Genomic DNA, 23,502 nt, shown 5'->3' on the forward strand with positions numbered 1-23,502 from the left:
TGTCATAAGTTTTCTAGATTCCGAAACACGAAACCTTTTGGAAGAAACTTTTGGTGGTCTAGTGAGATTTAAATTGAGCTCCTTGGCTTGAAAGTAAAGTTCTCTGTTTGGTGCAAACCAAATACAGTGCACAGTGATAGAAGCATCTCGGTCTGAGGTTCAGCAGGAGAAACTGAAAAGCTTGCTACCATCAAAGCAACACAGATCGAACCACTGGCGATGTAATGCAATTTCTTGGCACAGGGTTTTAGAAGACAGTGGGCTTTTACATAAATAATTTTGTACAATTTGCATATTTATGGGCCCATGATAAAAATCTCTTAAAAAAAAAAAAATCTCCAGCGTTGGTGCGTCTAGATGAATCCTGACAAGGAACATGCCTGCAGCTAGTAATTTGCATTGAACATGCCAAAAAAGATTCATAAGACATATGCTTTGTGCATTTAATTTTTCTGTTAAGTAATTATAATTTATTGTTCATGCCATCCTTGAACTTCAAAAATATTATTCTGTAGTATTCTGTTTCCATTCTTTCATTCCATTTCTCCTGGTTGAGTTCTGCACAATTATTGTGTGCATGAAAGATTAAATGTTGATTAAGCCTTACATTTATTATTCTATAACTGACAACAAACAGTACCACATTAAAACAACAGACCATGTTACTAGTTCCAGGGAGAGTGCATATGAGGTTGAGAGTGAAGGTCTGTAGCCAGTCTCCATTGTCCTGGAAATCTGATTCTGTAATTAATATACTTACCTCATTCACTGTTGTTTGTGAACATTTAAGCCACTCGTTTTGTGTGGGTGGTCTTTGTACATTTAACGCTTGAGGTTAAACCAATGAGAACAATGACCATTTTTACTGTCCCTTTAAAAAGACCTCCAACATATAATAGGAAAATCAAGGTAAATTATCTGTCATCGAGTGGAAATGGCTCTGTTCCCATATCCCCTGCAGCGAAAAACATTCATCTCAAAACTAGGCATCATTACAAGAGTTTTAATACGTTAAACTTAACAGAAATGAAGTATGCTCAAATTCAGTGACACCGGTGTATAAGTTTACCCTGTTATGTATGTTGTTTTTGTAAAAAATTAAAAAAATTCATTAATCATCTTGAAGCGCATATGAGCCTGTTAAGTAAACTACTGAATGCTTTAACAAGCAAAGTACAAACAGACATTAATCTTCACATAAGCTGAGTTATATGGTGTCTAAGTAAAACACAAGTTTCAGGTTGCAAGGAGTTTTGCTGATCCGAATGAAATGCTCCTGTGCTGCAAACCGGGTGAACATTGCATTCTGCCTACTAGTATATGAAACAGTATACAGCATGGAATAGAAAAGCTGCAAATTGTATATAGCTACAATGTTATCTTGATACATACTGTATACTGCAGAAAAAGTCCAAATTTCTTTAATTTTGTTAGAGCACCATTTAGAGGATGAAGTGAATATGGCATTTAATACAAAGTGTTTGCCATATTGCAATACACCACATATAAAATATCTTAGGAATCCCATATATTGTTTTTCTTTGCCAAATAATGCATGTTTATTATGCTACATTGCATACATCCATGAATTTTACATCCATAAAATTAGCTGATATGGTCCCTCAAAAAACAGAGGATAACACTATGTTAGCACCATTGACAGACAACAAATGAAAGACATTCCACAATGAAAAAACTAAGAAATTATGAAATAGCATCTGAAATCCCTGTCTTAAAAAAGTTATTTTAATGCTAATGAATATTCCCATATGAATAGTTGGAAAGGATCAGACTGCTTGTGATGTTTCCAGTCAGCTTCAATAGAGTTAGCATTAATAATTCATAAAGATTGTCCACTGTCAGTCAATTCAAAAGAACAATAAGAACAGGGCGGGGAAAAATCCAAAACAACACTAATATAAGAGTTCTCACAGGTCCAGTGTTTATGAACTGCTGATCTGAACTGGTAGGCTTAGGGTTACTGGGAATATTCAAAGTTTTCTTACACTGCAATTCATCATGTAACAATATATAATTTCTGAAAATACTTTTGGACATTGATAAAAAATATTGTAAGGCTCTTTATATCTTTCTAATGCATTGGTTGTTTCCACTACAAACCCATGGAAGTACTTAAATAATAACCAATGATATTTATAAACAGAAGTCATCAGCTTAGTTTTCGAAAAGCCAAAGTATATAGCTGAAATGCATGACACTAAAAAAGGAAACAGGCCTTTATTTTTCTGTAGATTTGTGTAATATAATATTCTTTTAGAAGACCCATCTGAGAAAAGTCCTCTCACCTTATCAAAACGCCTAAACCACAAATCCTGTCAAGTTAAAAAAGATCAAATAAAAAGTGCACCGGAGTTCCTTTCATGTCTGAAGTGAGCTCACTTGAGAGTTAACCACAGTTTCATCTTCAACACCAGCAGCAAACAGAGAAAGAATGAGGTTTCAGAATTGCTACTGGCTCAGCGGTGAGAGGGAATATCAGTCTGTAAATCTCAGCCAAAGAGCTGTTTTCAGAGTCAGTTCCTTTCTCAAATCGGAGTTCTCAATTTTAAAAAAGGGGATGTTTAGTCCTGTGATACGGTAGAGGACTGTGCTGGCTATGTGGTGACACTGAGCATAGTAGAAAGAGTACCATGGAATTACGGCTGAGAGAGGTGTAGTGGTTCAGGGCTCTTGATGATCTCACTGGTTGGCCGCAGTTTTCTGATTGTTCTTCAGCGCTCCTCTTTTACCTATGGGTCACCTGGTTGTTGATCAGGCCAGGAAAGGTGTCTTCTGTCTCTGCACTGAAGGAGCCCCCTAAAAGAGACACAGAATCAAAGGAATGTTCGATATACTGAAATACCACGGTACTATACTTTGCAAACATTTGCATTATTTAAGGTGTTTGCAAGATTTTCAATGTTTTTGAACGAAAATCTTCAAGGCTGCATTTATTTTATAAAAATAAAAGTACAGTAAAAATACAGTAAAACCAGTAATAATGTGAAATATTATTACAATTCAAAATAACTCCGTTCTATTTGAATACATTTTAAAATGTAATTTATTCCTGTGATGGCAAAAGCTGAATTTTTACCAGCCATTACCTCGTCTTTAGTGTCACATGATCCAAATATGACTGATTTCTTATTATTATCAATGTTAAAGACAGCCAAACTCCCAAAATATTTAAATAACATTCACATTTTGGTAAATTTACATTTACATTTCAAATAAAACAAAAAAATAAAATTTGTATAATAAAATGTTTAATATAGTATTTAAACACTTTCTGGTAGTTAAACGTTACAGTCACATCCAAAATTAATCCTGCATGTCGAAAAAGTAATTTTCATAACAAGACAACGTGAAGAGGCATGAGTCATAAATGTCTGTTTACCTATATGGCAATTATACATCCATATACGGTGACCATCATATCGACATCTGCATTTGACAATGTTATTGGTGTAATCCGACTCAGCAACCTCATAATTGGGGTTAATTACGATCTGTCAGAAAGAGTGAATACAGTCTGTAAAAACAATTCATCACAATGTCCATTTCCAAGAACCAGGGTAATATGATTCAAAAGAATTTCTCTGGCACTAAAACGACTACCACTTTGGAAATGGCATTATTACCTGGAATATGTAGTCTCCCGGTTTAACATCTGTAATGTCCACCCACTGGCAGTCAATATCATGTCTGTATGTATCCCAGCAGCCCACTGTGATCCCCTGCTCACCAAAGTTTGCACACTCATACCTCTTTTCAATTCCTAATAAAGTAAACAATACAAAGGGCATATCTTCACACTACTGTAATGTAATACCAAATTCAATCCCAAAAATACACAGTTAGGAGTGAGTTGAAATTCTTTTCAGTTGTGAACTACAAAAACTGCTACATTCTTTCATACCTTCATCACATTCTGAGTCCTCCAGACAAAAGCTTGCTTTGTGTCCCTCTGCCACCTTGGTGCCATTGCTGCTAAGTAGGTCATAGTGGGTGAATACTTCCATGCTATGATAGTGCCTGTAGCAGAAAAATAATAATAATAATAAATAAAAAAATATTAATAATAATAATAATAATAATTGAATGAACTCTTTTATGCTCACAAAGGCTGCATTTATTTGATCAAGAATACAGTTTACTGTCTAATAATATATTTCAAAATGTAATTTACTTCTGTGATGCTGTATTTTCAGTAGCCTGAATTTACTCTAGTCTTTAGTGCCACATGATGCTCTAGAAATCAAATTAATATGGTTTCAGTTATCAGTTATCTGACCCATCACCTGTGGCAGTCATGCCAAACCCAGGTCTCTCTGGAGGCTTTGGGTCTGAAATCAGATTGTCCATTGTTGTGGATCTGGGAGGAGAACCGGAGGAGCCGGCGATAGGAGTTGGCTGGGGTGGAACTGGAAGTGGAGCCCAGGCAGTTCTCCTCATAGGCGCACTGTAACATGAACATAGGACGGTCCTCTAAGTATGTGGTCTGCTCCACCACCTGGGGGTTGAGCACTAGATCTGGGGCAGCTGCAGGGATCATAAAAAAAAAACACTGAGCTGAAGTTTTAAAACAGATGTTGAATGTGTAGCCTACACATTGACCCCAAACGTTGCATCTTCAATTCATTTAGCAAAGCATCCCATACCAAAAACTTGTTTCCCTAATTTAGTTTGTACGAATGCTGAAAAGCTATATGTATATAATCCTATGTATAGTTAGTATTAGTGTTAATACAATGCAAACACATAACAGGCTTGTTCGTTATTTTTAAAGTGACCACAAGAGGTCAGTGTTTCTCCAGAAACTAATCAGCTGTAGATTAGTCACAAGAATTATAGAGTCACCGAATCACTCTCAAAGTCAAGACAAATATACATATCAGTAACTGGATCTGAGTATTTGAATATGATGATAATAATCTTACTCTCAGAGCAGGAAACTCCAGCAGCAAAGCGTCCTCCACCTTTAGGGCAGCTGAGATATTCTCCATGATGCAGACAGTGTGAGAGAGACATCTCTGTTCCTGCACACCTCACCCCACTCATTACCACTGAATCTGCATTCACTGACCCGGGCCAGATCCAGGTCTCCTATATAAACACATAATCACACCTCAGTACAAACATTCATCCAATCCACAGGGGAAATTAAAGGAAGTGCAGATACACTGAAATATAAACACATTGTTTATCATTAGACAGATTCTTACTTTAATAAAGGTATACCCAGTAATTTTTACTCATTTATATATATATATATATATGTATATATATATATATATATATATCATTTGTTTTATTACTCTATATGATAACAATTTGACTCCTAGCCCAATAAAAGTTGTTTTATTTTATACGGAGCGATCAGAAGTTTGTGAGATATATATATAATACTTATGTATATAATGCATATATATATACAGTACAAACCAAAAGTTTGGAAACATTACTATTTTTAATGTTTTTGAAATAAGTTTCTTCTGCTCATCAAGCCTGCATTTATTTGATCAAAAATACTGAAAAAAATGTAATATTGTGATATATTAAGGTGTTACTATTGTTAACTTAATCTAAAATTACAACTAATAAAACATTTTTAATTGACTGAAATGAGAAATATAAAATCTTATAAAAACTTCAACTTTAGAAACTGAAGAAAAAAAATGTTGTTTATAACTAAAATAAATTATTTTAAGTTGAAGAACTAAAGGTACTTAAACTAAAACTGAAGAAAAAAAAGGCACACAGCAAAATTACAAAAACTAAAATAAAAACTTAAAATCTAAAAATAAAAGGTAATTCAAAATGAATACTCAGTAATTCATCCGTTACTGGTAATTTGACAAATTAAGATGATTGTGAACATCACAATCCAATTTTTCGTGAAATTACTATCACGTCACTAGGCGTCGTTATAAGACTGGCAAGCAGAAAAAAATCCATGGACCGAATGTACCCTTAAAAAGGAACAGATGTTAAAAAATAAAATCTGAGGGAAAAGGTCAACAATAGTAGACGGGACATAACCACAAGATGGCGCTATTGCATCTCAACCCCATCAAAACCTAAGCGTCTTCTTTGTTCTGATGGAGAAAAGTCCTCCGCACCCAAGACCTAGCTTAGCAAATCAGTGAAAAGGTCAAAAAGCTAAATAGTACCCATAGGAGAGTTAAACTCAATATCTAGGGTAACAAAATATTCTCTTTGATATTATGTTTTACAGGAAGTTACTTAAAATTCCAAAAAAAAAAAAAAATCTGTTTCTTATCAAACTATTTCATTTTTTAAAAGAAACTCTTTTTTCTTTTAAAAGAAATGGTTATTGTTTAACCATTTCCAGTCATGAATCACTCAACACCAGCAACATCTTCACCAGCAAACCTCTCCTTCGTTTTCCAACCCTGCGGCAGTCAATGTTTCGTTCTTGCTTATCATCTATTTAAGATCCATTTGATGAAGAGATATAATTTCCTCTTGGAACAGAGAGTCTCTACCTCTCTTAAATGCTTCCCAGGTGTAACAGTTTATCTTTAACACTGTCAAACCAGAAGGGAGAAATGCTTTCTCTTGGCAATGGTAAACACAGGCATCTATAACTGTCAGAAAGCATTTTTAAGAAGGTTAAGGTTAGAATGTCTTAAACAGCTGGTTGTTCTACTAATTTCCGTTGTTCTAATTTCCATCAGAACCATCATTCTCACAAGCAGAGCTGTGCATAACGGATCAAAGCAACGTGAAAACACATCCTTCTCTAACAGAACTGGGATTCATTTCAGACTTCAGAGATACAAGTACACAAGTTTTCTTGCAGTAATTCATTTGTCCCAGGCTGTAAAAAGAAAGAATTTCATATTGGACGTGGTACAAGTCAGTAGAGAGAGAGTTCACTGCTGGGAGAAACACTGAAAAACAGTTTCTTTATGGACATATTTGACAAACAGAATCAGGGGACATTCTTTAGAAGGTACACTGGTCGGCTCTGTTTATAAAATCCCATCTGTGAATAGACAGAAGTGATGTCATTAGACTAGACAACGTGCCTGAGGAATAGAACGCTGTGATTTATTTACAACCAGCAGGAACAGTTAATGTGCACAAAAGGAATCACGTTGACATAAGACGATCAATAAAGGCCTGAAACATTCCAGAACTGATATGATCTGGTTTTGATAAACCTACTTAAGTAGAGATCTCTCAAGATTTTGCTTATTCAGAAATCACAGTAGGGCGACCTTCAGCCCACACAGAGCTTTGATTTCACTTACAGCAGTCTTCCACCATCCCTGCTTAATAATAAAAAGAGCTGAATAGTAGTGTGGAGTTAGAATACCGTGAAGGGGCCAACATCCAATTTACTAAGATCAAGGCATGATCTGGTAAGAGGGATAGACATGCCTTACCATAACCCAGGGTTAAACACAGTGTGATAATTCCTAATGTGAGACAAAATTTATGATGAGGTTTTTGAGAGTAAAAATACCTGGAAGGCATGGCTTGCGAAGCCCACGCCGAGCTGTCTGCAGACCACCATGGCCTCCATAGTGCCCCAGCCCTCACCACACACAGTCCCCCACACCAGAGAACCGTTGCGCTCCATGAGAACCTCCACACGGCCTTCAAAGGGGTTACGACCTCCACTCAAACGCAGCTGCAATAATGAAGAGCACAGTGGATATGTTACACTATGACAGTAAAAATGCATTTCAATATTTAGTCATTTAAAGGTACCAAAGAAGCAGTTCTTACCCTCTGTTGAAAGCCCATGGCAGGAACATTGCATCTGACACCTGCGTCTTCCTCATGACTGCAGCCTTCAGAATCTTTGTCCATATTGAAGGAGCACTCAGTGACAGACTTCTCAAAGCCAGAACATTTAACTTCGTTCATATGTACAGGGCCCATTCCTGGAAAATACATGTTTTCATACAGAGACACACCCATAAATCTTAAGTCTTAAACACATATAGTCATAATAACTTTTTAAAACTCAAACAGTAAAGCACGTTTAAAGGTATGACAAGAATCGTAAAAACCTAAACCATGCAATTTGTCAAAACCAAACACCTTTAACTGACATACAGTAGCTTGGTGGGTGGGACTACTACAAAATAATGTATTCATTATTAAGGCCAGGGGTCTGAAAACCCCTAACACATGATGAACATATAAATATAAAACATATTCATAATATAGTTTATATTTAATAAAAAATGTTACCCAATCCTAGTTAATAAACCCTTTAAAAACTGGCTTTGAATATATATAATTTTATTGAATATTATATAATTTATATATAATTTTTGAGACTATTTTGACTTTATTCTTAAAATATTTTAATCTTGTATTACTACAACTTTATTGCAATAATACCTGAAGCAAATGCACAGAAGTCAGAAAGTTTGTAATGTTCTGTATAGAACCTTCTGATCAATTCAACTATATGCACCTTGTCCAAGTAGACCTCCAGAAAGCGCCTCTTTGGCACTCCCAAATCCAAGCTCACGACACACTACAGTAGCTGCTACGAGATTCCAGTTGTCATCACAGATCGTGCCCCATTCTCCATTTTTCAACACCTCCACACGCCCCTCTCCAAATACAGCGCCACCTCTGAGGCGCACCAGGGGTTGCTGTGAAGGAAGAGGAAGAGATTCCTCTAAGCAGAAGAGCCGAAATGTTTTGGTTTTAACTATCAGAAGGAAATTCATATTTAAGAAGTTTCCAGAAACTCAGGCTGTTTTCAGGATTCTTTGATAAATAGTTAAAAAATAGAAATAATTTATTTAAAAAAAAAGAATTTGGAATATTTTAATAGTCATGTAATATTTCATCATAAAATGTATTGTTCACCCAAAATTTAAATTCTTTCATTAATTACTCACCCGCATGTCATTCAAAACCCATAAGGCTTCAGAACAGAACTTAGAACAGAAGTTAAGATATTTTTGATTAAAAAAAAAAATAGCTTCGCAAAATTACTGTTGAACCACTGATGTCACATTGACTATTTTAACGATGTTCTTACTTTGTTTCTGGGTCTGGGAACATTTGAGTTACATTGCTGTCTATGGAGGGTCAAAAAGCTCTTGGATTTCATCAAAAATATCTTAATTTGTTTTCTGAAGGTGAACAAAGGTCTCACGGGTTTGGAACAACACTAGGAGGAGTTATTAATGACAGAATTTCCATTTTTGTATGTACTATCCCTTTAACCATTAAATCAATGTATATGCTCTGCAGGAATTCTTTCAGGAATACACAACAGGCACCTAAATAGTGCAGATCTGCATCATGCTAATGAACTCACTGACCTCACTGAATGGTATGTAACGGGCAAGCTTCCACATGGACTACTTAAATATATAATTTGGAAAGAGTGATGTCATTTTCGGCTAAAATGTCTGTCATCACAGTGCTTTAGGGATTCAAAAATATCCTCGTCTTCGCTCTCTAACATTAGTATTCATATAATCACAGTTTGCGGGAACTTAAAATATTGGACTTGGAAAAACTACCACTTTTGCCATCTTTAAATAAGTAGAAACTTAAACTTTAAATTATCCGCTTAGTCTAGATCGAGATTCACTATCACCATGTTGATAAATTGTGCTGAGCTCCGTTCAACACTTAATGACCCCTTAAAGGTGAGAGTCAGAAGTTCAGCACAAAGCAATACCTCATGTGGACATGTGGCTTCTTGTATTTTTGGAAGAAATGGATAATTTGGCCTCACCCCCTGTCTGAAGGCCTTCCTGTATCCTTCCATGGGAGTTGGGGCGAAAGCTCTGCCAGGGACGCAGCTGACTACCACAGGAGTGCCCTGCTCACACGTGCTATTGGCTTTGATGGCGAGTGCGTGGCCCAGTTTACAGCTAGACAAGTGAGCTTCATTTCCGGTGCAATTTATGGAGTAATCCCAGTATACTGGCTTTCTCCGGCGGGCAAACAATCTGAGAAATAAAGCAAAGGGAATTTAAGAATTAAACTGAATCAAGTAATGATTCATCACGGCACTGAAGATTTGATACACATTGAACAGTAAAAAGATGAAGCACTGCTGAAGTGACGTCAAATATTCCTGCAGGAAAAATGGTGCTCATCCTACAAACAGAATATTTAACAAGCTTCATGTGAAGTGCAATGATGATTACAGTTCGCTGTTAGAAGTACACTGGCCGTCATTTATAAAAAATACACAATCAAATGTTTTCAAATGTTTTCTCAAATCAAATGTTTTTTTTTTGTTTAGACTAAAGTCTGTTTCAGATCCCTACTGCAACCCATATTGGGAAAGCCAATGTGGACACAAACAAACACGTAGGCTTTGGTAGACACAAAGAAATGCTAGACATTTAACTCAAAGATTTTATCTAAAGATAAAAAAAAAGTTTTGTTACAAAAGCCTGAACATATAACCAGGTAGCTGATTTATATTGTTTGCGAGAACAGCTGTAGGGAAAGCTGTTATAATTCCATGCCAGTGCTTTATCATCTGAGAACATCATCTGCATGTTCCAGCCAGCGAAAGAGCCGTATTATTTACAGGAGCCATTCATGTACGGTCCTCTGAAAGGATAGTCCAAGTTTTCTTATGAAAGCACAGTTTAAAGCCACAGGACAGACAGAGGTAGTTGAAAAGAAGCCCTTTTTGGCTCCACGCTGAAAAAACTAGTGCCTTTGGCTACGTGTCCCCCCTCCCCCCAACATCAAGCACCGGTTTAAAAAAAAAAACAGACAGCGCCTGCACATTTCATAAGGCACAGCATGTGCGGGGAAGCACGTAGCTTAGCCAAAGAGTCTGAGATCATACAAGCAACTATAATGCTTTAATTTCCATTCAGCCTATGTAATTTCTCATATAGCAGATTCATTACTAACTAGGCATTTTAGTGCTGATTTCCACATAGTTATGAAAGTGCTCATGAAGATTTATGCAATTCTTAAGTCATACAATACGAACACAGTATGGAATGTAATAGCTTAGCAGAAAGTTTTAGTTGCCCTACTTCTATTTATTTCTATATATTTATTTGCAGAATTTCTAACAGGAGTACTGCAGAGATTAATCTGCACGAAAGGAACATCCTTCATGGTGTGATTCAAATAAGGTCAATTTGCCTAGACTTGTTTGAGAAGCAACCAGTGGTTTCTCTGACCAGTGCTGGTGGAAAAGCAGCATGACTATTATTATTATTATTTTTTCCAAAAAATGATATTTTCTTTCAGGCTTCCTACCAACAGCTAACAGATTAAGATTAATGTCTGTCAAACAAAAAATAACTGTTATGGTATGACAGTATCAAGCAGTTTTGGTTTTAAACAAGATAGCAAATTAGATAAAAGTTGTTTGATTTCAATTTTGTTTATAAATCAAAATGTTTCGGGGAACAAAATTAGAAATGCTGAACAACGGAATCAAACGGAAAAAGTTTTCAGTGATACTTTACTTAAAGCCTTTATGTATAATGTATTATAAAGAGTATTTAAAGTGTACAGTATAATGCATTGTACTTATTCATAATGTGCGTTGTAATACATTATATCTTGTCGCAAATAATTATAACCGAATTTAAAACACATAGTAACAATTAATTGATAAGTGTTATATATATAAATTGTGGTTACAGTTATTCATTAGACTGTACGATGCATTATAAATCAATTACAAGACATAATTAATGCATTTAAATTACTTTCATAATGCATAAAGGCATTAAAGTTTTCCTCTACTGTATTGTCCAAAAAAGAAATATATTCATATAAAAAAGGCAAAATTACAGCTACATTTAGAACCACTACTAAAAGTGTGAAAATGCACATTTGGACATTCTCTCAACCAACATCATAAGAGAGTTTTTGTATTTAGTTTCATTGATTTATTATACAATTATAAGAAAAAAAAAGACCTCTAACACTAGCTTGCTATATTCTTTTTCTATTTTGTCTGTTTTCTTCTTATTTATTATATTATTTAAAAGCCCTTGCTACGTGTACTATGTTAAGCTAACTGAGACTTGTTATAGCACATATATATTATAGCTCTTTTGTTGTTTTTGATTGCTTCCATTGTCCTCATTTGTAAGTCGCTTTGGATAAAAGCGTCTGCTAAATGACTAAATGTAATGTAAATGTAATATGTCCTGCTTTTTAGACAATATTTTAGATTTTTTTTCCTTGAATTTACAGTCCATCATCATTCAGAAAAAAATAGTTTAGTGATAAAACTCAGAATATTGTATAACTTAGTTTACTTGTCCACAAAACTAAAACATGTATAGGTTTTCATATATTTTAAGAAATGTGCTTTTTTTTCATACGTCAGCTCACGGAGTCCTTGGATCTATAAAAGACTTGACTCCATCTGCACTGTGTTTCCATTTTGCTGTCGTGGGAGTTGACTGGAGTACGATATTTATTACCACAAACAGAGTGCCTCCATGTAAAATATTTTCTCTGAGGTCACCAAAGTTACTTTTGCTTTTATGTAGAAAAAAAAAATCAATCTTCTAAAGGAAGAGAAACTGAGAACTCACTTGTACACACGGGTATTGTATCTCTTGTCTCCAGGAAAGCCGAACATGCCACAGATAACCCTGCTGTTCATGTGTGTCCACTCATCATCACAAATCTGCTTCCACTTGCCTCCATCTTTCACCTCCACATAGCCCTGCGTCACTGGGATACGCTTACGATATGATGACAGGACGGGGCGTATACGAACATCCTCCACCTGAATGTTTAGACTCTAAGGCGCAAAAGAAAACAAGTACTGTTACAGCAAAACTTAAGTCGATTTATGATATACAATGATTCTTGTATTTGCAATAAAACAATTTGCAGGGTGACAAACTTCGGGCCAGACTGACATATTAGACATATTTAACAAGCTTCCCTCTGAATAGCATAAAGTTTCAATTTGTTCTAAGTCGGCATTATTCAATATACCCATGTTATGAAACTTTTTACTGGACACTTTAACAACCGCTAAGATAAAACTAAATTGGTTTTACAGTTCTTCACTTCATTATAAACATCCTATCAGCAGGACCTGTTGACCTGCTCCACCTGTGAAAAAAACTTCCAGCCACGTTTACCCTTAAGCCAACTACAATTCACATCTGTAGCCAGACTGTAAAAATGCACTTAATGGGTTCTGACGTATATAGTAGATGGATAAAAAGGCAAAGAGGAGGTTACTGCTTTTTAAGCTCACATCAAATAATCCCAGACACCTTGATAATCAGGCAAAGGTGTGTGGTGGAAATTCTTTCCCCAAATTTATTGGGGAGTCTGGAAAATTGTAGCACATGGAGGACATATTATGCAACACTGAATATCAGACGCTACTTCATCATATGACATTAGATTTGTATAACAGCATCTAAATGCAGTTTTTTTATTTATCATTGACTATAAGGACTAACACCAAAGTCTTTCAGGGAGTATCTATAGTAGTCAACATTTGAAGTGGATCAAAAAAGTTAATCAAAGTTGTCCTAAGACAAGAACACATTTTCTTTTAAGGTTTTAGGACAACTTTGATGAAAGGTTTTGATCCAATTCGAATGCTGACCAGTGTAGGCCTAAATGAACTGTAAACATGTCAGAAGGAATGAAGCTAACTCAATTCTGTAGACTCTAAGACTACATGAAGAGCTTTAGCAGTAGATACCGATGCAATGAGACCATGTGGGTTGAGTTGAGAAAGACTGTATGAGATGCTGAGCTCAGCAAATATAGTGGCCTAAACATTCTATTGCCCTTTTTACCTTATGATGTAGAACACGAGTCTTCAACAGAGGAGGTTTGCCAAAAATGGTTTGACCTAATATTTATGAATTATGTTTACATTTGTGTTAAATACACTACCTCAAATGTTTGGGATCTATTAAGTTTACAGTAAAGACATTCTAATTGTTCCAAAGCATTTCTACTTTAAATAAATGCTGTTCTTTTGAACTTTCTATTCGTCAAAGAATTCTGAAAAAGAATTATCACGGTTTCCACAAAAATATTAAGCCACAAAACCATTTTAGGCACCCAATCAGCATATTAGTATGATTTCGGAAAGATCATGTGACTGAAGACGTGAGCAGTGACTGAGAATTCAGCCTTTCATCATCACAGGAATAAATTACATAAAATGTAATTAAAACAATGAACATATATTAAAATAGAAAACGGTTATATTCAATATTAATGATTTTTGACAATATTACAGCACAAATAATAGAGCATTGGAAAGCATAAGAGACTTTTGCTAACATCAACAACCACAAAAAAAAAATCGTACCAAACCCAAACATGAATAGTAGTGCATGTGTTAAAAACAAAGCATTAAAGTTAACTAGAACCAAAGCTAAAGATGTTAAAGTTGTCTTTTATTGTCTCTCACACAATACAATTGTAATTGTATAAATAATTGTAAAAATAATTACTTTGCAATGGACAGGTAAAAAAGGACTCCTTGGCCTGAAAAATGTTGAAGAACCATTGCTGTAGAACATCATTTTTCCTTAAATGTATAGAAGAATATGAAGTGGTCACCATTGGGAGGCTCTTTCCTCTGATCCCCCAACAACTTGTGTTTTTCACGAAGAAAAAACACATCAAGCAATGAATGCAAGCTGAAGTCAGTAATTTCAAACAAGGAATGAGAATGCAGTATAGTGGATTTACATGTGGCAAAACAAAGCGGACAACTGAACAACCAAACACTCAAAAATATCAAATGGTATTTCTGTAAATGAAGAGAAAGGCCATTTATGTGAATGGGATGGTCATTGTTTTTTTTTCTAATGTCTCTGACCAAGCAGTTACAGCTGCAGATTGACGGATTTAACGAAGAACTGTGTGTTTCCAAAATCTAAATTGGACTCTGTGGCTAGCAAAAGACATGAAAATATAGAAGCGGTTTCCGTGACTTGGCACTTTTCATAAACAGTTTGTTATCTAAGCTACTGAGTGGTGCAACAAAGAATTCCCATCAAAGGCTGAAATAAAAAATAAAAAAACTACAGGAAAACACCAACTAAAATTGCATATAAAGGCAACAAAGTAATCTTCCCAACACAACATCATGAATTTTTAAATATGTTGCACAACAAACTGTTTGATGGATAATAAAAAATGATTTTCCATGTGTTGTAGGAAAGTACTTTGTGACTTGACCAGTGAGTTCAAAGACCAGTGCACACTTCCGAGCTACATGGGGTTCGAATTAACTCTTTTCTAAACAGGCAATGTGGAAGGTTTCAAAACAGTTTGGGGGGAAAAAAACACACCTGATGTGTGATTTATTAGCACAAAAGAGGAAGAAAAAGATTTCCTAAACAAGTGTGGCTGGCTTCCATGGTAACTAAGAGGAGGGGATTTTGCAGCTAGGAAAGAAAAATACAGCACCTGGGATATCGATCTGTGAGGGCTTGTCCTTCTGTGGATGAACGTAAGTGTCTCAGCAGGCTAGTCTGTCTTTCAAAAAGAAAAAAGAGATCCCTCCTACTGCTCATACAGGAGAAGGAGTCAGAGGCGCAAGTGGTGAACTGACAGGCGTTCTTCCACTGGCCGGTGGACAGATTGTGAAAAGGAAAATGTTACACAGCCCACATTGTTTTCCCTTTAAATTAGAAGAAGAGTGAGAGAGCATGTTCTCCAAATCTAAACCGAATGCAAATAAAAAAACTATAAAAAAAAATAGCAGAAATGATTTTTTGCATCTTTAACCACTTAAAAATAACCATTTAACCATCTTTAAAAACTTGAAAATTTAATGAATCCCGAAAAATCCATAAAAGGAGTACAAATGGTAGATATTGTTGTTGATTGATGGATGAAAGGCGTTGTAACAAAAAAAAACCTGTCTTAGAAACTCTTCTGTTGTTAAAGGATGGCTATTGTTTTGTTTTTTGTTTTTTCAGCTTTTGCAAAGACATGTTAAAGAATGCCTCCTCTGCAGATGGAGCCCATTTCCTATTAGCAATTCCTCTCCCCCTACTTGTAACAGAACAGTTTGTAAACAAAATACTTTTACATATTCTTGTCTGTTATTGAGCATTTCAAAACAGGGTAGATGGACAGCAGTTAACAAACAACACTTGGACTTTGCTGGACAACTGCCCTGGCCTGTCTTGTTAGACAGACTGAGAGCCAAAGCACAAGCGACGATTATCTGTTTCCTAAAATAGCAAGATTAGAGTAGCATGGTCCATTCCACGTGGGTCAAAATCAAAATATACTACAAAAACCACAAGCAATAGTCACATGATATACTGGAAGAAAGATGACAAAGTATTGAATGCTAGGCTTAAGACTGAAAGAACAACTCTTCCCACTGTAAATGATACCGCTAGTCACATTGCTGTGGTTTGATTTTCGATTTCAAAGATTACACTTTGCTTAAGAGATAAACATCCTGCTTAATGGGGAGTGTCATTCCCCTAAAGAATGTAACTTCAAGGGGAGAAGAGACAGATGAATAAACAATGAAAACTGATTTAAAGAGACAGAAAAGCAACTGTTTATGATAGCAAAGAAACTGCTAACTGAGCAAATGACAGATCATTGAAATGTAGTTTAAGGAATATAATGTTGTGTTTTTTTATATGACACACATCGAGCATCTACGGCATGCTGTTCATTACCTCAAATGTACTTTAGACTCCTTTTAACCAAGAATATTACCCTTTATCTACCCAAAGGTAAGGAGTGACAGTCACATTTTGACCTTTGACGTGTGCAGTTAATGTATAGGGAATATACTGCATAACATTTACATAATAAAGGTTTGCGATTCATGGAACCTGTAGCGTAAGAATAATTGTACATGCTGGGCCAGACTCCACAGATGAGGAACATATTAGTCACTATAAAAACAATGGCTTAGAGTTTCCGACCTGATCAGCAGCATCTGTTAAAGATTAAGTGGTGGTGACCATTTTTATCTTTAATTGCTGTAAAAGTTTTAACAAAACTTAATGATTTCTAACACGCATTTCTTACCTTAAACATACTATAACTGTATGTTGTATCACTGTGAATGTTCTATAATCCTCGATAGCTGAAAGAAACACAGTCATCACTCTTCAGAAAATAAACAATGCAACTTCCCCTGAAAAGCTGATGGAAGTAGATGGAAAAGTTGAACCTCATAAAAGGCTCAAACTCCCTGTGATTGTAATCAAGGTATTGCATAACATGTGTCTGCATGGTACAGGCTTCCAGCTGCTTCTGCGTGTCCCACTCTTACATGATAATGGTGGACAAGAGCTTTGGTCCTGATTTATACAGGGCTTGGACTGCCTGGATTTATAAGAATTAACTAAATGGATTAACTTAGTTTTCATGTATACAACTAAATAAATGGAGTAAAGGGCATCAACACAATTGGCTAACTGGCTAACCATCCAAAGTTCCGCCATGAAACACTAGATGAAGCAGTCCAATAGGTCTAACTCAATCTCACATAATGACATCATCACATTGGCGCAGCCAAAGAGCTTGCTGCACAACATTCAAATACTTGGCTAGAGCTTGCTGTAGCAGTTGCAGTGTGCTTCAGAAACCCTCCACCTTCCCCAGCACCATCTGTATAGATCTGTGTGACGAGTGGGACGGGGCCGAGAGCCGTGGTAACGGAGCGAGGCCAGTGGATTGATTGGAAATGAGCGACACCTGCTCGACCCACCGGTCTCGAGTCCCACGGAGGAGATCGGAAGGATACAAAAGAGAAGCGACGACAGTGAAGGACGAGAGAGGACCAGGCCTGGGCTTTATTTTGTGTTTGGTTTTCATTTGTGCACGATTTGTGTTTATTTTGTTATTAAAGTTTATATCATTACAATCTGCTATGGGGTGATTCATGTATGATATGGGGGTTATTTCATATATATGCAGCAGCAGTATTTCTTACATGCTCACAGCAGCATGTTGTGGATGTATTGGCAGTCACAAGTTTTGGTCTGCCGCAGCAGCGTAGCAAATCTATTCCTTCAAGATGAAACACATTAACACTGTCATGTAAATCACCATGCCAAAACATCAAAGAGTGGCAAAGTTAGAAATGTGTTTCTTTCCAAACAGGGAGAACATCTTGTTTATACACAATAAAATTAGGTGGTAGAAAAATATCCACAGATTTGACCAGCCAATACTCTTAGTCTTGCAGTAAACTAGTCTTAATGCCATGATTTACAGGATGTTCACATTGCCACTTGATATTTGAGGCACATAAATATTTGCTGCTTTTTTGGATGGGTTCAGAAAAGTACATTGTATCTTTGATCAGGTTTTTTGGTCTAAAACAAATGGACAAGATAATTTGATTCGTGCATCTGATAAAGGGAATCAGCGTATTATTACACATACTGTCAAAATATAACACTTTTTATGACAACAGTTATTCCATACCACTACCTTGGAAAACGTAGTGTTCATGTATTCCCTCAAGACTTGTCTGCCTGTTCTTTTGAAGTCTCAACTTTGGACTCTCCTCCACTATTTCACCACCACACTTATACATTACATCATTTTTTCCCATTTTAACTCGAGGAAGGCCACAGTGGGCTGCCTATGAACATTCCCACATGACTTGAATATAGCCGGCATTATGGTAAACCTCCCTGTGATTTAACTGCCTTAATGTGGAGCCTGTGTAGGCTATCAGTAGATGGAAAAGCTGACTCTGGCTTTCTCTCCAGGTTTCTCAGCTGGAGACCAAATAGAAGCTGATCTAAGACGTCTAGACTACCCCCAGCCCTAGCTTGACTCATATATTCCCGATAATACTTTGAAATAATTTCAGACACAAAAGGTATATTTTTAAAAACTGTATATGTAAGTATATTCAGATATTTTCTCACTGCAAATTAGAGTTGTGATGAATGCTGAGATGGGCTTTCATTGAGGTTTCCATTTGGCTTTGACTAAGAATTACAATACTTTCTGAAATCTTATTTGTCACATCTTCTAGAATCTGTGGCTGGAATTACAACTGTCTTTGTTTAAAAGAACGACTATTATGAAAATTTTCTCTGCATGCTTAATGCATTCTTTCAAGATGACACTGCCAGCTCTGAGCAGCTTGTGCTTGAAAAGAGACAGAGGATGGGGACAAATCCTGTTATTACTCTTAACTGGACATAGAAATGATTTTAGACAAAGCCAAGTAGCATAAATCTGGGTAGCATAAAAAATGTGACAAAAAGGCGTTGGAACATTCCATTGTCTCATAACTAGCAACCAAGCTACTAGCTCTGGGTGAGAAAATAAATGGAAAAGAATGCACTGAGCAATTGGAAAAGTGATCAGAGGGAAAAAGCAACAATAGTTTCAGAGGCATCCCATTATGAACAAAATTAAAAACACACATTATTAACACATTTGTTGTTGCTATTGCAGAATAGTATGACTTTAAGGCCTATAAGTTCTGCATGGATTCATTCCTCCATGAATTCTTTAGCTTACAGAAACAAGTTAATTTAAACCCTTCAGGACTGAACACTGCAAGGTTAAACGATAGGTTAAACTTATTTCTGCATTTTAAAGTGCATTTGTGAATCAGAGGTTGCATTGCAAAAATATATTTTAGCATGCATTTCAGCTGCAAAAGTCATTTTCACAAAAGGGGGACACTTAAATGGATATATTATACATATTTTTAAGTAAATGCTAAAACTGGTTGTGTTGACAAAGTAATATTTTGTAAAATTTTGCACAGATTCTCCTAACCACACACACACACACACACACGTCAGTGACATATTTAGGCCTCAAAAGGCTTTGGGGCACTATTAATTTTGTACCTACAATAATCATGTACCATAATTGTACAAATATTTTTGTCTTTTGGATGTTGATTTCAAAATCAACTTGCCTTAAAAAATTAAATGGACATGACACCTCTGAATAGTTTAAGACAGTGACAGATGCAACACATCTGTACAGAATTCACTTACATTGATGTTGTTGGTAAGGGTGTTAACAAACTTGAATCCTGGGATTCTCTTGTCGCTGCAAACCACCCCGACATCTTCAGTATGCTTACAATCTGACACACCTATGCCATTAGACTCACACTGGGCCAAACTCTTCTCATTCCCTGTGCAGTGGACATTGTCAAACCAGATACGGCCTAAAAACACAGGACGTTTTTATTTTTACTCAGTGCATTTATTTTTTGTTTTTAGTCAGTGCATATAAATTTTCATTGCTGACATTCACTATTTTGCTAATTCTTTCATAATTATTATGCATGCAGCTTTTATGACCTAATAGTCCACATGAGATGTTTGTTCATTTAAAAATTCTTTTGTCAGAACACTAAATGTTCCCTAAATGTACTCCACTCTCAGGCTTTTCAAAATGTAGACGAGTTTGTTTCTTCATTGAAACAGATTTGAATAAATTCAGTATGATGTTACTTGCTCACCAATGGATCCTCTGCAGTGAATGGGTGCCATCAAAATAAGACTGCAAACATCTGACAGAAACACCACAGTAATTCACACGACTCTGAATTATTGTGATGCTTTTATCAGCTATTTGGACTCTTGTTCTGATGGCAAACAATTCACTTTTGTTAGTGAGCAGCAATACGTGGCTTGAGGGTGAGTACACTTTGGTGACTGCAAGTGCTCTGCAAGTCATTTTAATTGTGAAAAATGCATCAGTTTCACATGATATCATTCTGAACACTAGCTTACCTTCTCCCTTTCCATATTTAGATGATGGGGACCAGGACACTGCTTCAGAATAACCCAGTTCTCTGCATACAACTTGGGCTGTGTGAATTGTGAAATCATCATCACACACAGTCCCCCACTCCCCGTCATAGAAGACCTCAACACGCCCTTCATTGTGCTTGCGTTTCTCTCCTGCCAGACGTAGCTGTATCCTGGGTATATCTTTAGGAAGCTCTGGAGCAGTATAAAGGTCCTGTGCGGGGTCTTGGTAGCCAGGGAGGTAACCCAAGTGCTCATACTGTGCGTGACTGAATTTCCATACGCACAATAGTACAAATGACACAGACCAGAGGGCCAGCATAATGATAAAGACTCAGAAGGTTTTTAGGGCCTGCAAAAAAAAAAAAAAGTTAAAGTGAAGCAATGGAATTAGTTTCTATTGTTATTATTATTTAAAAGGCAGGACAGAAAGACATTATTGATGCTAACAGATGTAATTCATGCATTTTAAGATTTCCAGCTGGTCATTTTTCTGTACTTTTTTAATCAAAAGCACTTTTATCAAAGTCATGAGCTCAAGGGGAATAGCATGGCGATTCTCATCCATCACCAAATTAGCTCACATCAAAGAACGCAATACCGAGGACACAGAGACTTGTTTAGTCCACACTGTGGCATGCTATTCATCTACATTACCCACATCCTAAGCAGAAAAATATAAAATTCACTTTGAATACCAATTAAAAGAATCATGTTCTTATCAGAATATACAGTTAACACTTTGATTGGGGTGTTAGATATTCTCTTTCAGAGATCACAAGAGGATGTACTGAAGGAAGTATGGTAAGCATGAGTAGATGAGGTAATTGGTTTCCTGAATGGGGTGACAAACACTTTATGCAAAATTCGAATTGAATTTTTTTTAATAAAATTTAGAAACATAGTGTGTTTTAGGATGTAAACTGGATCATAATTATTTAAGATTATACACTAGTTTTACATCTTAAATCAAATAAGCAAATTTGTGACATTGTGAAGTCTTTTGAACAAAAGGCCATTTTCAAATATATATACAGTACATACATATATACATGGCTTATCAGGTTTTGCACGAACATGTGCAATGCTGTTTTTCCAATTCAGTTTCCTCTGATTCTAATGCTGATAATATAATTTGACAATAAATATTATTTAAAAAATTACATTTAAAAAACGAAATACATGCTAGGATTGTAAAATATTTGAACCCCACTGTGCAGAAAAAAATACATATATTAATAGTTATTTTTGAAGACATTTTGGTTCTACAGTACCCACTGGAATGTAAGCATCTGTCTTAAAAGTCACATATATATATATATATATATATATATATATATATATATATATATATATATATATATAATAAAACATGCTTCCAAGGGTCCCCTTAAGATTGCCACTCCAAGATAAAAGAGGCACTTCTACAAAAGCACTTTTTAAGACTTCCGCTCACTTTCTCAAACATGCTCAAACGTTATTGCCTAAAATACATCAAAATGTTGAAGCCTGTAACATAAACTAAACTTAATGAGTAAATTAAATTACACAATTATAAATAAATCTTTCTAAATATTTTCAGGGTCTCAGAACTGTCCAAATGCATGTGGCAAACAGACATGGACCCCAGAAGTCCCAATGAATTAGCCAAAATTTCCATCCTCTTCTCTACAGCAGCTAATTTGGCAGTTCTTTTAAAAATGCGAATGGTATAAAGTGAATTTGCATAAAGCCCATCACACAGACAAAGGGGAAATGTTCAGAAGTTTATATGGCATAGGTTTTGTTCGCCAGGACAAGACCTATTGCTCTGAGCCATTTTTGGAACTGCCTCACATTCCTGTCCTAATTATCCTAATGCCGGGTTCTTGTCTTCTTCTATTTTGCACTTCCAGACAGCAATTACCCAGATCAGTATGAACAGGATTCAGACAGGATAGGGTTCACATGTCAAGGGGTCACAGTCCTGTGTAAAACTACCCAAACACAATAACACAGTGTTCTACCTGAACCAAAAGCAAAGGCACATACCCACTTTCGCAGAGGATGTACTGTTTATTAACAATGTGAACAGGTTGTTAAAACATCTGAGTGAAAATTTTATCTTAAGAAATCACATAAACCAAGACCATGACACAACTTCTCTCATTTAGTCATATAGCTACATATTGCATCCTATCCCACTGACTCTAGCATGACGTCATATCATATGTAAGCATTGTTTTTCTCGTTTCTATCTTACAAGAAAACATGCTGTATGTCAGGTAACGCATTTAAAGCGTAATATTCAGTACAACTATGATTATTTTCTTTGAAGTAAGCAAAAACTCGATTATACAATATACCTTAATGAAGTAAAGCAGAGGCTGTTGTTAGCTTACTTTTGCTGCGAGTGCAAGTTTCACAGTAGTCCTCCGAATGTGAATGTCTGCTTCTCTCAGCTGTTGCACATCCCCTAAACTTTCACTGGCTGATCTCCTACAATTTCAGGAAAGTCGAAACAAAGATACGCCTTGTTGAACTGCCCCCTCACGCCCACCACTGTGGGCTGGTGACCTCACGGACCTCAACATAACTGCAATTTTTGAAGAAACAGACATTATGTACGTGCCTAAAAGAACTCTGTTGTTTTAGATCAAAATAATAATAATAATAATAATTGTGCTGGATTAAATTATTTGTTATTTTTTTATTATTTTAGAGCATTTGGGGTTACTGTGGAGAGTTTTCTGGAGGCAAACTACATTTAAAGGCTACTTCTGTAGGT

At 36.0% G+C, this 23,502-nt stretch overlaps 1 protein-coding gene across 2 annotated transcripts; it reads right to left on the bottom strand.

Annotated features, from left to right (window-relative positions):
- Positions 1-1,904: 1,904 nt before the first annotated feature.
- LOC132141389 (lysyl oxidase homolog 2B) lies at positions 1,905-23,214 on the bottom strand. 2 transcript variants are annotated; one of them, XM_059550852.1, is made up of 14 exons: positions 23,117-23,214; positions 20,718-21,087; positions 19,971-20,146; positions 12,552-12,763; positions 9,752-9,968; positions 8,465-8,648; positions 7,765-7,922; positions 7,499-7,666; positions 4,944-5,109; positions 4,305-4,545; positions 3,923-4,038; positions 3,645-3,781; positions 3,401-3,512; positions 1,905-2,817 (listed from the first exon to the last, which is right to left on the bottom strand). In XM_059550852.1, the coding sequence occupies exons 2-14, from the start codon at positions 21,055-21,057 to the stop codon at positions 2,747-2,749; spliced, it is 2,298 nt and encodes a 765-aa protein (XP_059406835.1). In that variant the 5' UTR covers positions 21,058-21,087; positions 23,117-23,214; the 3' UTR covers positions 1,905-2,746. The 2 variants fall into 2 exon arrangements, with proteins under 2 accessions (XP_059406835.1, XP_059406834.1); XM_059550851.1 differs by having other exon boundaries at positions 23,081-23,196.
- Positions 23,215-23,502: the final 288 nt, after the last annotated feature.

The sequence above is a fragment of the Carassius carassius genome, chromosome 5 (genome assembly GCF_963082965.1).
Source record: "Carassius carassius chromosome 5, fCarCar2.1, whole genome shotgun sequence".
In the NCBI taxonomy this organism is placed as follows: domain Eukaryota; kingdom Metazoa; phylum Chordata; class Actinopteri; order Cypriniformes; family Cyprinidae; genus Carassius; species Carassius carassius.

Excerpts from the sequence above, each read along its gene's own strand:
- LOC132141389 (XM_059550852.1), bottom strand. The coding sequence starts at position 21,057 with ATGCTGGCCCTCTGGTCTGTGTCATTTGTACTATTGTGCGTATGGAAA. Across the intron at positions 5,110-7,498 it reads TCGCAAGCCATGCCTTCCAG|GAGACCTGGATCTGGCCCGG; the intron begins GTATTTTTACTC and ends GTGTTTATATAG. Across the intron at positions 3,513-3,644 it reads CGGGAGACTACATATTCCAG|ATCGTAATTAACCCCAATTA; the intron begins GTAATAATGCCA and ends TCTTTCTGACAG.